We start from the raw sequence: 19,016 nt of genomic DNA, 5'->3' as shown, positions 1-19,016 counted from the left end.
TTTAGAAATTATTACAAATGTATATATATTTAAACAGAAATAACATATTTACATAAGTATTCAGACCCTTTGCTATGAGAATCGAAATTGAGCTCAGGTGCATCTTGTTTCCATTAATCATCCTTGAGATGAGGTGGAAGGAATTGTCCGTAATCCTGTCACCTAATCCTGCCTGATAGGCAGGCCAATCCTGGAGGAAAGTATTGGCTGTAAGAAGTAAGAACATAACATCTGGTTATTTTTAAATGACTTCTTATGACATTGCTTGCCAGACTGAACATTGTAATTCATATTTTTCCAATTTGCGTTACCCACTCCAGTCAGCAGATGGCGATATGAATTTTTCAGGTGATGCTTCTTGCGTGACGTATTATCTAGTGGACGGGCGGGAGACTTCTTCAACAGCGACAAAAGGTTCCTGGTTAACCCACGCGGTGCTTTGCTAACAAACCTAAAAATTGAAGCTCTTTAGACCTAATCTTGTGTATATTACTCTTAGTGTTTTGAACATAATTCTGTTTACCTATCTACTGGTTCATTTAAACGTAATTGGCTTGTTAAATTAGCAAATGTGTTACATTGATGCTGCACTAGGCTAATCTCCCGGACCATAAACTCACTGATCTCGACGGAGAAAGAAACTGGTGAAAGGAGGCAAAGAAGCTTGAAGAATGAAAGAAGAGGATGATATTACAGTGAAAGAAGAGGATGATATTACAGTGAAACAAGAGGATGATATTACAGTGAAACAAGAGGATGATATTACAGTGAAAGAGGAATATGGGAACGACGTTGTCAAAGTGGAAAAAGGGGTAGGAGCTTTCAGAATCAAAAAGGAGGAAGAACATTTTGAAGTAAAAGAGGAGGATTTCTCAATAAAAGAAGACGAGACCGAACATCCGATTACCACCAGTGAGTACTGTTTTATAAACAGGGGCATTATGCAGTTGTTGAAATTATGTATTTAAAAAAAGGCATTATACTGAAGTTCTGCACTTTAGTATGTTATTCAGTACTGTAGGAACTGTTTAAGGGGCAATCTGCCATCGGTACATATTTTGGAACTTCAAAATGTGATTTTATTTAATTTTCCATGTGGTCTATATTAACGTGCACTTAATCTATTATTACAGGCTTTTAAAATATAATATACAGCGCATAATGTATACTTAAAATGCCGAAGGGATGCAAAAGGCTTCCATTTTGTGGAACGGCCCTTTAACATTTGCATCACAGTGGTGGGGGGTAGTATGCAATTGTCATACTTGAGTAAAAGTAAATATACCTCAATAGAAAATTACTCAAGTAAAAGTGAATCACCCAGTAAAATACTGCTTGAGTAAAAGTCTAAAATGTACTTAAAATATAAATAATTTCAAATTCCTTATATTAAGCAGACCAGATGGTGCCATTTTCTTGTTTTTAGTTTTTAATTACGGATAGCCAGGGAAACACTCCAACCCTCTGACAATCTACAATTGAAACGTGTGTTTGTTTGAGTCCGACAGATCGGAGGCAGTAATGATTTACCAGGGATGTTCTCTTGATTAGTGTGTGAATTGGACCATTTTCCTGTCCTGCTAAGCATTTGATGTTCTCGTTCACACAGGAGAGAGACATGACTATCGTGGATCCTCTGGGGAGCCTCAACAACCTCATGAAGCTGAAGAGGCAGAGAAGAGTCTCTCCACATCAGAACACCAGATGGTACAGCTTGGTCTGGTCTAGCATACAGCTTTGTCTGGTCTAGCATACAGCTTGGTCTGGTCTAGCATACAGCTTGGTCTGGTCTAGCATACAGCTTGGTCTGGTCTAGCATACAGCTTGGTCTGGTCTAGTATACAGCTTGGTCTGGTCTAGTATACAGCTTTGGTCTGGCCTAGCATACAGCTTGGTCTGGCCTAGCATACAGCTTGGTCTGGTCTAGCATACAGGTTGGTCTGGTCTAGCATACAGCTTGGTCTGGTCTAGCATACAGCTTGGTCTGGTCTAGCATACAGCTTTGGTCTGGTCTAGCATACAGCTTTGGTCTGGTCTAGCATACAGCTTTGTCTGGTCTAGCATACAGCTTGGTCTGGTCTAGCATACAGCTTGGTCTGGTCTAGCATACAGCTTGGTCTGGTCTAGCATACAGCTTGGTCTGGTCTAGTATACAGCTTGGTCTGGTCTAGTATACAGCTTTGGTCTGGCCTAGCATACAGCTTGGTCTGGCCTAGCATACAGCTTGGTCTGGTCTAGCATACAGGTTGGTCTGGTCTAGCATACAGCTTGGTCTGGTCTAGCATACAGCTTGGTCTGGTCTAGCATACAGCTTTGGTCTGGTCTAGCATACAGCTTGGTCTGGTCTAGCATACAGCTTTGGTCTGGTCTAGCATACAGCTTTGGTCTGGTCTAGCATACAGCTTTGGTCTGGTCTAGCATACAGCTTGGTCTGGTCTAACATACAGCTTGGTCTGGTCTAACATACAGCTTGGTCTGGTCTAGCATACAGCTTTGGTCTGGTCTAGTATACAGCTTGGTCTGGACTAGCATACAGCTTGGTCTGGTCTAGCACACAGCTTGGTCTGGTCTAGCATACAGCTTGGTCTGGTCTAGCATACAGCTTGGTCTGGTCTAGCATACAGCTTGGTCTGGTCTAGCATACAGCTTGGTCTGGTCTAGCATACAGCTTGGTCTGGTCTAGCATACAGCTTGGTCTGGTCTAGCATACAGCTTGGTCTGGTCGAGCATACAGCTTGGTCTGGTCGAGCATACAGCTTAGTCTGGTCTAGCATACAGCTTGGTCTGGTCTAGCATACAGCTTGGTCTGGTCTAGCATACAGCTTGGTCTGGTCTAGCATACAGCTTGGTCTGGTCTAGCATACAGCTTGGTCTGGCCTAGCATACAGCTTGGTCTGGTCGAGCATACAGCTTGGTCTGGTCGAGCATACAGCTTGGTCTGGTCGAGCATACAGCTTGGTCTGGTCGAGCATACAGCTTGGTCTGGTCGAGCATACAGCTTGGTCTGGTCGAGCATACAGCTTGGTCTGGTCGAGCATACAGCTTGGTCTGGTCGAGCATACAGCTTGGTCTGGTCGAGCATACAGCTTGGTCTGGACTAGCATACAGCTTGGTCTGGACTAGCATACAGCTTGGTCTGGACTAGCATACAGCTTGGTCTGGACTAGCATACAGCTTGGTCTGGTCTAGCATACAGCTTGCTCTATTGTGGTCTGGGCTGGGTTTCTGTAAAGCACTATGTCAACAGTGACATCAGCATCCATAATGATATGTGTCTGTGTCCCCTCTTTATGGTTACCAGGACAACGCTAGCCGTTCCGTCCTCCCGGAGTCCCAGTGTCGTGCCTCTCCCGGGATGAAGAGGTTGTCTCTGCTGCTGGTGGACTGCAGGAAAGCAACGGGGCTGAGTGGAACTGTGAGAGGAGGAGGAGAGAAGACCGGATCAGATTTGACACATAAAAGTAAGTGCTGTTGTTTAGTTTGAACAAATACAATAGATCTGGTATCTGTTACCAGGACAACCAGCAGAGTTCTGTTAGTTGATATGAAGATGGACTGGTATCTGTTACCAGGACAACCAGCAGAGTTCTGTTAGTTGATATGAAGATGGACTGGTATCTGTTACCAGGACAACCAGCAGAGTTCTGTTAGTTGATATGAAGATGGACTGGTATCTGTTACCAGGACAACCAGCAGAGTTCTGTTAGTTGATATGAAGATGGACTGGTATCTGTTACCAGGACAACCAGCAGAGTTCTGTTATTTGATATGAAGATGGACTGGTATGTTACCAGGACAACCAGCAGAGTTCTGTTAGTTGATATGAAGACGGACTGGTATCTGTTACCAGGACAACCAGCAGAGTTCTGTTAGTTGATATGAAGACGGACTGGTATCTGTTACCAGGACAACCAGCAGAGTTCTGTTAGTTGATATGAAGATGGACTGGTATCTTTTACCAGTGGGGCTCTTCCCGACTAATAAAAATCTTGTTTGACTTTAGTCACCTGTTCTTTTGACCAATCGATTGGTACACATTTTAAAGGTGTATTTCTATATATACAGTACTGTTGAAAAGTTTGGGGTCACAAATGTCCTTGTTTGTGAAAGAAAAGCACATTTGTTCTCAAATCTGAAATAGTTAAACATGGCTACTAAGAGTGGAAAAGCGAAAAGTATAAACATGTTGATGATATTATTGCAGAAATTGAGAGTGACATAGAAGGAATGGATGAGGACTCTGTGAGTGATCTGAGTTTGGATTCCAGCGCGGATGACATGTTTTTGGAAGAAGAAGATCCACTTTTCGATCAGTAAGTAAAACATGTTTTTGTTTCTCATGCTAATGCAGTTGTTTAAATGGTTTCATATTAATTTGAGATTTTTTTATTGATTCATATACAGTGGGAGAACAAGTATTGATACACTGCCGATTTTGCAGGTTTTCCTACTTACAAAGCACGTAGAGGTCTGTAATTTTTATCATAGGTACACTTCAACTGTGAGAGACGGAATCTAAAACAAAAATCCAGAAAATCACGTTGTTTGATTTTTAAGTAATTAATTAGCATTTTATTGCATGATATTAGTACATGATCACCAACCAAAACAGATGAGAGGCCTGTAATTACAGGCTATGACAGACACTACACACTACAACTATGACAGACACTACACACTACAACTATGACAGACACTACACACTACTACTATGACAGACACTACAACTATGACAGACACTACACACTACTACTATGACAGACACTACAACTATGACAGACACTACACACTACTACTATGACAGACACTACACACTACAACTATGACAGACACTACACACTACAACTATGACAGACACTACAACTATGACAGACACTACACACTACTACTATGACAGACACTACACACTACAACTATGACAGACACTACAACTATGACAGACACTACACACTACAACTATGACAGACACTACACACTACAACTATGACAGACACTACACACTACAACTATGACAGACACTACACACTACAACTATGACAGACACTACACACTACAACTATGACAGACACTACACACTACAACTATGACAGACACTACAACTATGACAGACACTACAACTATGACAGACACTACAACTATGACAGACACTACAACTATGACAGACACTACAACTATGACAGACACTACAACTATGACAGACACTACAACTATGACAGACACTACAACTATGACAGACACTACAACTATGACAGACACTACAACTATGACAGACACTACAACTATGACAGACACTACACACTACAACTATGACAGACACTACAACTATGACAGTCACTACAACTATGACAGTCACTACACACTATGACAGACACTACACACTATGACAGACACTACACACTATGACAGACACTACACACTATGACAGACACTACACACTATGACAGACACTACACACTATGACAGACACTACACACTATGACAGACACTACACACTACAACTATGACAGACACTACACACTACAACTATGACAGACACTACACACTACAACTATGACAGTCACTACACACTATGACAGACACTACACACTATGACAGACACTACACACTATGACAGACACTACACACTATGACAGACACTACACACTATGACAGACACTACACACTACAACTATGACAGACACTACAACTATAACAGACACTACAACTATGACAGACACTACAACTATGACAGACACTACAACTATGACAGTCACTACACACTATGACAGACACTACAACTATGACAGACACTACACACTATGACAGTCACTACACACTATGACAGACACTACAACTATGACAGACACTACACACTGACAGACACTACACACTACAACTATGACAGACACTACACACTACAACTATGACAGTCACTACACACTATGACAGACACTACAACTATGACAGACACTACAACTATGACAGACACTACAACTATGACAGACACTACAACTATGACAGACACTACAACTATGACAGACACTACAACTATGACAGACACTACACACTACAACTATGACAGACACTACAACTATGACAGACACTACAACTATGACAGTCACTACACACTATGACAGACACTACACACTATGACAGACACTACACACTATGACAGACACTACACACTATGACAGACACTACACACTATGACAGACACTACACACTATGACAGACACTACACACTATGACAGACACTACACACTACAACTATGACAGACACTACACACTACAACTATGACAGTCACTACACACTATGACAGACACTACACACTATGACAGACACTACACACTATGACAGACACTACACACTATGACAGACACTACAACTATGACAGACACTACACACTACAACTATGACAGACACTACAACTATGACAGACACTACAACTATGACAGACACTACAACTATGACAGACACTACAACTATGACAGACACTACACACTATGACAGTCACTACACACTATGACAGACACTACAACTATGACAGACACTACACACTATGACAGACACTACACACTATGACAGACACTACACACTATGACAGACACTACACACTATGACAGACACTACACACTATGACAGACACTACACACTATGACAGACACTACACACTACAACTATGACAGACACTACACACTACAACTATGACAGACACTACACACTATGACAGACACTACACACTATGACAGACACTACACACTATGACAGACACTACACACTATGACAGACACTACACACTATGACAGTCACTACACACTATGACAGTCACTACACACTATGACAGTCACTACACACTATGACAGTCACTACACACTACAACTATGACAGACACTACACACTACAACTATGACAGACACTACACACTACAACTATGACAGACACTACACACTACAACTATGACAGACACTACACACTATGACAGACACTACACACTATGACAGACACTACACACTATGACAGACACTACACACTATGACAGACACTACACACTATGACAGTCACTACACACTATGACAGTCACTACACACTATGACAGTCACTACACACTATGACAGTCACTACACACTACAACTATGACAGACACTACACACTACAACTATGACAGACACTACACACTACAACTATGACAGACACTACACACTACAACTATGACAGACACTACAACTATGACAGACACTACAACTATGACAGACACTACAACTATGACAGACACTACAACTATGACAGACACTACAACTATGACAGACACTACAACTATGACAGACACTACAACTATGACAGACACTACACACTACAACTATGACAGACACTACACACTACAACTATGACAGTCACTACAACTATGACAGTCACTACACTGAGAGTCACTCAACTGAGACTGCTCTTCTCTGTATCACGGAGGCGCTCCGCACTGCTAAAGCTAACTCTCTCTCCTCTGCTCTCATCCTTCTAGACCTATCGGCTGCCTTCGATACTGTGAACCATCAGATCCTCCTCTCCACACTCTCCGAGTTGGGCATCTCCGGCGCGGCCCACGCTTGGATTGCGTCCTGCCTGACAGGTCGCTCCTACCAGGTGGCGTGGCGAGAATCTGTCTCCTCACCACGCGCTCTCACCACTGGTGTCCCCCAGGGCTCTGTTCTAGGCCCTCTCTTACACACTATGACAGTCACTACACACTATGACAGTCACTACACACTATGACAGACACTACACACTACAACTATGACAGACACTACACACTACAACTATGACAGACACTACACACTACAACTATGACAGACACTACACACTACAACTGACAGACACTACAACTATGACAGACACTACAACTATGACAGACACTACAACTATGACAGACACTACAATTATGACAGACACTACAACTATGACAGACACTACAACTATGACAGACACTACAACTATGACAGACACTACAACTATGACAGACACTACAACTATGACAGTCACTACACACTATGACAGTCACTACACACTATGACAGACACTACAACTATGACAGACACTACACACTATGACAGTCACTACACACTATGACAGACACTACAACAACAGACACTATGACAGACACTACACACTACAACTGACAGACACTACACACTACAACTATGACAGACACTACACACTACAACTATGACAGACACTACACACTACAACTATGACAGACACTACACACTACAACTATGACAGACACTACACACTATGACAGACACTACACACTATGACAGACACTACACACTATGACAGTCACTACACACTATGACAGACACTACACACTGACAGACACTACACACTACAACTATGACAGACACTACACACTATGACAGACACTACACACTACAACTATGACAGACACTACAACTATGACAGACACTACAACTATGACAGACACTACAACTATGACAGACACTACAACTATGACAGACACTACACACTATGACAGACACTACAACTATGACAGTCACTACACACTACAACTATGACAGACACTACACACTATGACAGACACTACAACTATGACAGACACTACACACTACAACTATGACAGACACTACACACTACAACTATGACAGACACTACACACTACAACTATGACAGTCACTACACACTACAACTATGACAGTCACTACACACTATGACAGACACTACACACTACAACTATGACAGACACTACACACTACAACTATGACAGACACTACACACTACAACTATGACAGTCACTACACACTATGACAGACACTACACACTACAACTATGACAGACACTACACACTATGACAGACACTACACACTACAACTATGACAGACAAAATGAGAAAAAATCCAGAAAATCACATTGTAGGATTTTTAATGAATTTATTTGCAAATTATGGTGGAAAATACGTTTTTGCCTCATTTTTAAGCGGGAGAACTTGCACAATTGGTGGCTGACTAAATACTTTTATTGCCCCACAATGTAACTCAAATCAAATCAAACTGTCCACTTAGGAAGCAACACTGATTGACAATACATTTCACATGCTGTTGTGCAAATCGAATAGACAACAGGTGGAAATTATAGGCAATTAGCAAGACACTCCCAATAAAGGAGTGGTTCTGCAGGTGGGGGCCACAGACCACTTCTCAGTTCCTATGCTTTCTGGCTGATGTTTTGGTCACTTTTGAATGCTGGCGGTGTTGGCTAGTCATTGTGAGCGAGGGTCTGTTTGTATGTATGAGAACGACCCATAGCCTGTGTGTGTGTGTGTGTGTATATATACACACATACATATATGTATAAATTAATTGTATGGTGTAGAATGTAGGCAAACACAGACAAGCCCACAACAAAGTGAAATGGAACAGCACTTTATGTTCCCTGTACTCATAATATATATATATATAATGTGTGTGTTTATTATACCTGTTGGTGCAGGGCTCATATGTGAAACTATTCTAACTGAACATTTTCTTTCACAGTGGCACTGACCCCGACTGGGAGCCCCCAGTGCCAATTTGTCCATCCCCCTCTGAAGCTGGTTCATCCAGCTGTACCCCTGCTGTCTCTGGCTCCACACCTCCCGGGCCGTCTAGAGGACCGACAAAGAAGAGGAAGAGGGGAAGTGTGCCATCCGCTAACAGAGGGACAGAATGGCGTTGGCACACCGTCCTAGAAGACGATGTGGAGCCACCCCAACCAACCTTTAGGCCGAAAAGGAAGCCAGGACCTCAGCTAAACATGACTGCTACGTACAGCCCCCTTCAGCTTTTTCAGCTGTTCTTCACCCAATCCGTTGTAGAGTCGCTCGTGTCCAACACGAATAAGAATGGGAAGAAGCAAGCAGGCAAAACGGCAGCATGGAAGCCCATATCCACGGCAGACTTTTTCTGCTACCTTTCTCTGGTCATCTACATGGGGCTGGTGAGGCTGAAAAGCCTGAAGGGCTACTGGAAAACGTCATCCCTCTACCAACTGCCTTTCCCCTCGTCTGTTATGTCCCGCAAAAGGTTTCTGGATCTCTCCCAGGCACTTCACATCAGTGACCCAAAGGTTGATGAAGAGAATGAGAAGAAGAGAGGCACAGCGAGGTTTGATACACTGTGCAAAATCAAACCTCTCTACCACAGCATTGTTGAGGCCTGCAAGACGTACTTTCAGCCAGCCCAGAACGTGTCAATCAAAGAGAGGATGGTGGCCTCAAAGGACAGCATTGGCCTCCAACAGTACATGAGAAACAAACCAACCAAGTGCGGTCTCAAGCTGTTTGTGTTGGCTGATTCTGAGTGTGCCTACACTTGCAATTTCTTTGTCTACGAGGGAAGAACAGTTTTGCTACCGGTAAGGAACTCAGCTATGCCTCTGTAATGGTGTTATTGGATTTTCAACTGCTGGGGAAGGGCTACAAACTGTTTGTGGATAACTTCTACACAAGCCCTGCCCTGTTTGCAGACCTGAGGAAGCTGGGAGTGTGGGCTTGTGGCACCATTCGTACCACCAGGGTGGGCTTCCCGAAGACGAAGGTGGACGACATGCCCAAGCGGGCTGAGCGGGGGGACCATGCGATGGATCCGTGAAGATGGCCTGCTGTTTGTGAAGTGGATGGACGCCAGAGAGGTGGTGATGTGCTCCACTATCCACAAGTCCTTCAGTGGGGATCATGTTGTCAAACGTGTGAAGGACGCTACTGGGGCATGGGCCACAAAAAGTGTCCCCATTCCTGCAGCCATCAAGGACTACAACCAGAGCAGAGGAGGTGTAGACTTGTCAGACGCTCTTATAGGGTACTACAATGTTCTCCATGAGACAAAGAAATGGTACAAGACATTGTTTTACCATTTCATTGACATTGCTGTGGTGAATGCATTCATCCTACACAAGGAAATGGCGAAGAGCTGTGGAAAGCCCTTCCTCTCACAGAAAGCCTTCAGAGAGCAGCTCATCAAGGAGCTTGCTGGCTACAGCAAGTCCACTGCATCACATTCTGCCTCCAGTGGTGTTCATATACCACAGTTCATTACTGCAGGCGTGACTGTACCTCAGAGGCAAAGGGACGGAGCATGGAGGCGTTGTTGTGTTCTTTGTCGCATGAAGTCCCCCATCATCTGCACCAGTTGTTCAGTTTGCCTCTGCCTTGTAGCAGAAAGAGACTGCTTTGGGACATGGCACAGGCAGCAAAATATTCTGTTCTAATATTAAAAATTTTAAAAATTGTGTGTTAGAATATATTTTTGATAAGTTGTATATAGTTATAGGTCATTTCACCAATTCGGCCACTTGGGTACATTTGGGCAACTTGTGTGGGACACCTGGGTGACTTCATGCTAAATAATATAATAATAATAATAATATATGCCATTTAGCAGACGCTTTTATCCAAAGCGACTTACAGTCATGTGTGCATACATTCTACGTATGGGTGGTCCCGGGAATCGAACCCACTACCCTGGCGTTACAAGCGCCATGCTCTACCAACTGAGCCACAGTTGTAACTCACCCATTCCTGAAGTTTTCAGTCTGAAACTTTGCACACCCACAGTTGCCCTCTTGTGTTATCCATCTAAATTATCTCCAGCATCCTATCTGACTGTGTCTATTCCAGTACATATGAAAGATGATACAACAATAAAAAACAGAAAGTGTGCTTTTTCTTTCTCTTTTCAGATCTACTGTGTTATATTCTCCTACATTCAATTAACATTTCCACAAACTTCAGAATTTTTCCATTCAAATGATACCAAGAATATGCATATCCTTGCCTCTGGGGCTGAGCTACAGGCAGTTAGATGTGGGTATGTACAGGCAGTTAGATGAGGGTATGTCTTCTGCCTCTGGGGCTGAGCTACAGGCAGTTAGATGAGGGTATCCCCTCTCTTCTCTAGACCATTTCCGGAGACCTTCTCCCTTACCTCACCTCGCTCATCAACTCATCCCTGACCGCTGGCTACGTCCCTTCCGTCTTCAAGAGAGCGAGAGTTGCACCCCTTCTGAAAAAACCTACACTCGATCCCTCCGATGTCAACAACTACATTTACATTACATTTAAGTCATTTAGCAGACGCTCTTATCCAGAGCGACTTACAAATTGGTGCATTCACCTTATGACATCCAGTGGAACAGTCACTTTACAATAGTGCATCTAAATCTTAAAGGGGGGATACTTATCCTATCCTAGGTATTCCTTAAAGAGGTGGGGTTTCAGGTGTCTCCGGAAGGTGGTGATTGACTCCGCTGTCCTGGCGTCGTGCGGGAGTTTGTTCCACCATTGGGGGGCCAGAGCAGCGAACAGCTTTGACTGGGCTGAGCGGGAGACCAGTATCCCTTCTTTCTTTTCTCTCAAACTCTTGAACGTGCCGTCCTTGGCCAGCTCTCCCGCTATCTCTCTCTGAATGACCTTCTTGATCCAAATCAGTCAGGTTTCAAGACTAGTCATTCAACTGAGACTGCTCTTCTCTGTATCACCAAGGGCGCTCCACACTGCTAAAGCTAACTCTCTCTCCTCTGCTCTCATCCTTCTAGACCTATCGGCTGCCTTCGATACTGTGAACCATCAGATCCTCCTCTCCACCCTCTCCGAGTTGGGCATCTCCGGCGCGGCCCACGCTTGGATTGCGTCCTACCTGACAGGTCGCTCCTACCAGGTGGCGTGGCGAGAATCTGTCTCCTCACCACGCGCTCTCACCACTGGTGTCCCCCAGGGCTCTGTTCTAGGCCCTCTCCTATTCTCGCTATACACCAAGTCACTTGGCTCTGTCATAACCTCACATGGTCTCTCCTATCATTGCTATGCAGACGACACACAATTAATCTTCTCCTTTCCCCTTTCTGATGACCAGGTGGCGAATCGCATCTCTGCATGTCTGGCAGACATATCAGTGTGGATGACGGATCACCACCTCAAGCTGAACCTCGGCAAGACGGAGCTGCTCTTCCTCCCGGGGAAGGACTGCCCGTTCCATGATCTCGCCATCACGGTTGACAACTCCATTGTGTCCTCCTCCCAGAGCGCTAAGAACCTTGGCGTGATCCTGGACAACACCCTGTCGTTCTCAACTAACATCAAGGCGGTGGCCCGTTCCTGTAGGTTCATGCTCTACAACATCTGCAGAGTACGACCCTGCCTCACACAGGAAGCGGCGCAGGTCCTAATCCAGGCACTTGTCATCTCCCGTCTGGATTACTGCAACTCGCTGTTGGCTGGGCTCCCTGCCTGTGCCATTAAACCCCTACAACTCATCCAGAACGCCGCAGCCCGTCTGGTGTTCAACCTTCCCAAGTTCTCTCACGTCACCCCGCTCCTCCGCTCTCTCCACTGGCTTCCAGTTGAAGCTCGCATCCGCTACAAGACCATGGTGCTTGCCTACGGAGCTGTGAGGGGAACGGCACCTCAGTACCTCCAGGCTCTGATCAGGCCCTACACCCAAACAAGGGCACTGCGTTCATCCACCTCTGGCCTGCTCGCCTCCCTACCACTGAGGAAGTACAGTTCCCGCTCAGTCCAGTCAAAACTGTTCGCTGCTCTGGCCCCCCAATGGTGGATCAAACTCCCTCACGACGCCAGGACAGCGGAGTCAATCACCACCTTCCGGAGACACCTGAAACCCCACCTCTTTAAGGAATACCTAGGATAGGATAAGTAATCCTTCTCACCCCCCCTTTAAGATTTAGATGCACTATTGTAAAGTGACTGTTCTACTGGATGTCATAAGGTGAATGCACCAATTTGTAAGTCGCTCTGGATAACAGCGTCTGCTAAATGACTTAAATGTAAATGTAATGTAAATGTATGTCTTCTGGGGCTGAGCTACAGGCAGTTAGATGAGGGTATGTCTTCTGCCCCGGGCTGAGCTACAGGCAGTTAGATGAGGGTATGTCTTCTGCCTCTGGGGCTGAGCTACAGGCAGTTAGATTTGGGTATGTCTTCTGCCTCGGGCTGAGCTACAGGCAGTTAGATGAGGGTATGTCTTCTGCCCCGGGCTGAGCTACAGGCAGTTAGATGAGGGTATGTCTTCTGCCTCTGGGGCTGAGCTACAGGCAGTTAGATTTGGGTATGTCTTCTGCCTCGGGCTGAGCTACAGGCAGTTAGATGAGGGTATGTCTTCTGCCTCTGGGGCTGAGCTACAGGCAGGCAGTTAGATGAGGGTATGTCTTCTGGCGCAGATTGAGAACAAAGGGATGCAGCCATAACAGGTTAATGAGTAACATGTTAAACAATTAAGACCTAATTCAGGACTTCAAGAACTCCAGTCTTGACTGTATAATGTCAGTTGCAAGCTACCGATGTGGCTGACTAGCTGTTGTTGTTGAAGAAGACCTAATTAAGACCTAATTCAGGACTTAACTCCAGTCTTGACCGTATAGGGGGAGATGACTGTTATATCGAAAAAGCGAGAGGAGGAAACTGGATATCTGGGCCCCGTTTCCCAAAGTTATCTTAAGGCGTCTAGGCATGGTTCTACAGATGAAGATAGCCGTGAAATGCTTTTGGGAAACCGGGGCCTGAAAAACACTAGTAAGTACTGTCTTAAAAACAGAGGCATAAACTCTGCAGTTGAACTGATGTGTGGTTTTAAAATGGAAATCTACAGTTGCTTTTAAATTATTTATTGATAGCCATTGATTTTTGAAGATTATAAACTGTGTGGTTCCCGCCCTGAATGCTGATTGGCTGACAGCCATGGTATATCAGACCGTATACCACGAGTATGACAACTTTTTACTGTTCTAATTACCTTGGTAACCAGTTTATATAGATAAGGCACGTCAAGGGTTTGTGGTGGATGGAAACCAACACAGTAGTGGAATTACAGCTTTGTTATTGGTTGAACTGCAGATTGGTTGAAACGATGTAAATGTAAACCAACACTGTGTAGCCTCAAAACGTGGTTAAAACTAGAATGTTGATATTGTGGATGGGATTTTTAGAGTAGTTACATTTCTCCAGCCACATCCATCATCATCTTATTACCTAAACAGTGGTGGAATGTGGAATTACATCATCACATTGTTACATCATAAACGTTTATGAAGTGGCGGAATGACGCTTTATTGTTTGAGCTGCAGATTGGTTGGTTGATTTGATTGTGGCTTTTGGGGGGCAGAGTGACATCTTTATTATTGAACTTCTACAGGAAAAACTGTCCCAAAGTCTGGACAGTTGCTGCATCCCAGAGATAAAAATGTAGCGTACTTTTGTTTTTATATCCAGTGTTTTGCATTAATTCCAGACTCTTTCAACTTTGCAACAAAACAATTTATGAAATCTAAATCGGCAAAACGTTGTTTAACCCGGGTCAAGTTTGGTTTCTGTGCCTGTTCTCCCAGACACTCTAGAAGACAACCAAACCTGTTTCATCATTCTACATTACATATTGGCTATGCAACATGTCAATTATACCACGAAGGTCAACCACCATTACTCACCAATGAGACGAGCGGTGTTCACTTGATTGACAGCGCGGTTATTAGTTCTGAATATTTTTTATATATTTTTTGCGGTTGTCATAGGCAACTGTTGTTTTTGTTTTGATTATTACTTGAAACAGTCGCTAAGGTAATATCTTGGGGCGGCAGGGTAGCCTAGTGGTTAGAGCGTTGGACTAGTAACCGAAAGGTTGCAAGTTCAAATCCCTGAGCTGACAAACTACAAATCTGTCGTTCTTCCCTTGAACAGGCAGTTAACCCACTGTTCCTAGGCCGTCATTGAAAATAAGAATTTGTTCTTAACAGACTTGCCTAGTTAAATAAATAAATCTTGTATATTTGCAAAATACTTTATTCTTGATACTGATAAACACCATTAACTACTTTCTGAAAACAAACTCAGTTGTTGAACTGATAAGATTAAAAGGGAAATCTGCAGTTATTTTTAAAATGATTTTTATTAGCTTGAATGCTAAACACTCATTGATAGGCTGGTTGCAAAGCCAAAGAGCATTTTTACTGGTTGAAGTATTTTTTAAAAGTATAAATCACATTTTATTTGTCACATACACATGGTTAGCAGATGTTAATACGAGTGTAGCGAAATGCTTGTGCTTCTAGTTCCGACAAAGCGGTTGATTTGTGACAATGACACAAACATTATATTTTGCAGGACATTATAACGAGCCTTACGATTATAATCCCAACGTTAAATGCTCTCATAAGCAACCTGGAAATGGAGGCTAATTTTGCAGCCGACGATCTTGAGCTGATAATGTGTAGTAACATTCAGAATACATTTAAAAACTCAAATCTTCACTCACCATTTTTGCTCCAGGCAGATATATTACATAATTAGTGGTTTCCTCATTAGCAGATATACTACATCCATAACCAGTGGTTTCCTCATTACCAGATATACTACATCCATAACTAGTGGGGAAACACCGTGCACCTGGCAACCTTGGTTAGCGTGCACTGCGCCCGGCCCGCCACAGGAGTCGCTGGTGCGCGATTAGACAAGGATATCCCTACCGGCCAAACCCTCCCTAACCCGGACGACGCTAGGCCAATTGTGCATCGCCCCATGGACCTCCCGGTCACGGCCAGCTGCGACAAATATGGCTATTTTTGATCACTTGACTGTCTTAAGACAATAGTCAATTAAGTTTGTAAAAGCATTTAAACATTCATTACAGACATCAATTGTTGTACAACATCCTGGGCATCACCTTTTAGCTGAAAATAGAATTCACCCATGTCATAATGATAGTTTAACCAGGTTTCTAGGTAAATGGGTATTTCTATAGTGGATTTCTGCTGTTGTGGGCCTTTAACCATCTGTCTGACTTTGTTGTTCACACAGGAGAGAGACGTGACTATAGTGGATCCTCTGGGGAGCCTCAACAACAGCATGATGCTGAAGAGACAGAGGAGAGTCTCTCCACATCAGAACACCTCAAACACCAGCGGAGACACACAGGAAAGAAACCTCACCGCTGCTCTGACTGTGGGAAGAGATTCCCCTCTTCAGCTGACCTTAAAAGACATCTGAGAATCCACACGGGAGAGAAACCTAATAGTTGTGATCAATGTGGGAAGAGTTTTAGTGTTACAAGCAGCCTGAAAAGCACACCAGAGAACACACACAGGAGAGAAACCTTATAGCTGTGATCAATGTGGGAAGAGTTTTGTTACATCTAGCTGTCTGACCATACACCAGAGAATACACACTGGTGAGAAACCTTACCACTGCTCTCACTGTGGAAAGAGTTTTGTTATCTCAGGAAATTTAACATCACACCAGAGAACACACACAGGAGAGAAGCCGTATAGCTGTAATCAATGTGGGAAGAATTTTTCTCACTCAGGCAACCTGATAGCACACCTGAGAATACACACTGGAGAGAAACCTCATTGCTGCTCTGACTGTGGGCAGAGATTCATCTTTTTAGCAGATTTTAAAATACATCAGCGAATCCACACGGGAGAAAACCTTACCACTGCTGACTGTGGAAAGAGTTTTGTTTCATCAAAAAATGTAAAATCACACCAGAGAACACACACAGGAGAGAAGCCTTATAGCTGTGATCAATGTGGGAAGAGTTTTACTGCATCTAGCAGTCTGACTATACACCAGCGAACACACACAGGAGAGAAACCTTATAGCTGTAGTCAATGTGGGAAGAGTTACTCTGGTAAAAGATCTCTGATTAAACACCAGAAAATACATGAAGGAGTTGTTTCATGATATCAATGAAATAATGTTAGAATGTAGAATGTTTTAACAATGTAAAATGTACATGAATGTTTTAACATTGTAGTAGGAGTATTTTAATGATGTCACAATGTAGAATGTTTTAACATTGTAGTAGGAGTATTTTAATGATGTCACAATGTAGAATGTTTTAACATTGTAGTAGGAGTATTTTAATGATGTCACATTGTAGTAGGAGTATTTTAATGATGTTCTGTTGATTTAAGTGTCATGTGGATATGAACCTCAGGGGAAAAATCCAGGCTCTGTATTGAAAGATTATTATTTAACCAAAAAAGTGTTGTGTTACACTTACCTCGTTGGCAACCCACTTGAATTAAAATTGTTATGCTGGTGAATGAGGACCCAAAAGCGACTTAACAGAAACAGAGTCTTTATTCCAGTCTTTAACAAAAACGATAATCCTGGATATATCTCAGGTAAAGTCAAAACAGGAAAACTGAAATCCTCTAGTCAGTAGAGGGGAACAACTGGAGATGCGACCACAGACTGCAGGTCGCTTCGGGAAGGCGCAGGCCGTAGCTGATATAGATACCTGCTCACACGCAGCATCTGAAGAAGGCAAAAACACGACAGGGCGGAACAAGGACACAGAACAGCAAACATCAAACAAGGATCCGACAAGGACAGAAGCGGAAACAGAGGGAGAAATAGGGACTCTAATCAGAGGGCAAAATAGGGGACAGGTGTGAAAGAGTAAATGAGGTAGTTAGGAGAATGAGGAACAGCTGGGAGCAGGAACGGAACGATAGAGAGAGAGAGCGAGAGAGAGGGAGGGGGATAGAAAGAGGGAAAGAACCTAATAAGACCAGCAGGGGGAAACGAATAGAAGAGGGAGCACCGGGACAAGACATGACAATCTATGACAAAACATGACAGTACCCCCCCACTCACCGAGCGCCTCCTGGCGCACTCGAGGAGGAACCCTGGCGGCAACGGAGGAAATCATCAATCAACGAACGGTCCAGCACGTCCCGAGATGGAACCCAACTCCTCTCCTCAGGACCGTAACCCTCCCAATCCACTAAGTACTGGTGACCACGTCCCCAAGAACGCATGTCCATGATCTTCCGTACCTTGTAAATAGGTGCGCCCTCGACAAGGACGGGGGGAAGACGAACAGGGGCGCGAAGAAAGGCTTGACACAGGAGACATGGAAGACAGGGTGGACGCGACGAAGATGTCGCGGAAGAAGCAGTCGCACTGCGACAGGATTGACGACCTGAGAAACACGGAACGGACCAATGAACCGCGGAGTCAACTTGCGAGAAGCTGTCG

At 43.9% G+C, this 19,016-nt stretch overlaps 1 protein-coding gene across 2 annotated transcripts in view; it reads left to right on the top strand.

Annotated features, from left to right (window-relative positions):
- Window positions 1-381: 381 nt before the first annotated feature.
- The window catches only part of LOC127924656 (piggyBac transposable element-derived protein 4-like), a 98,496-nt gene continuing 79,861 nt past the window's right edge, over window positions 382-19,016 (top strand). The window contains exons 1-5 of one of the 2 annotated variants that reach the window (XM_052509365.1): window positions 382-912; window positions 1,610-1,707; window positions 3,302-3,461; window positions 4,205-4,313; window positions 7,494-7,601. In XM_052509365.1, coding sequence (XP_052365325.1) covers window positions 672-912; window positions 1,610-1,707; window positions 3,302-3,461; window positions 4,205-4,313; window positions 7,494-7,601 — 716 coding nt within the window. In that variant the 5' untranslated portion in view covers window positions 382-671. The remainder of the gene's footprint in view (window positions 913-1,609; window positions 1,708-3,301; window positions 3,462-4,204; window positions 4,314-7,493; window positions 7,602-19,016) is intronic. The other variant, XM_052509366.1, reaches the window with a different exon arrangement.

Source organism: Oncorhynchus keta, unplaced genomic scaffold (assembly GCF_023373465.1).
Source record: "Oncorhynchus keta strain PuntledgeMale-10-30-2019 unplaced genomic scaffold, Oket_V2 Un_contig_4398_pilon_pilon, whole genome shotgun sequence".
Taxonomy (NCBI): domain Eukaryota; kingdom Metazoa; phylum Chordata; class Actinopteri; order Salmoniformes; family Salmonidae; genus Oncorhynchus; species Oncorhynchus keta.
This window is presented reverse-complemented; position numbering and strand designations above follow the sequence as displayed.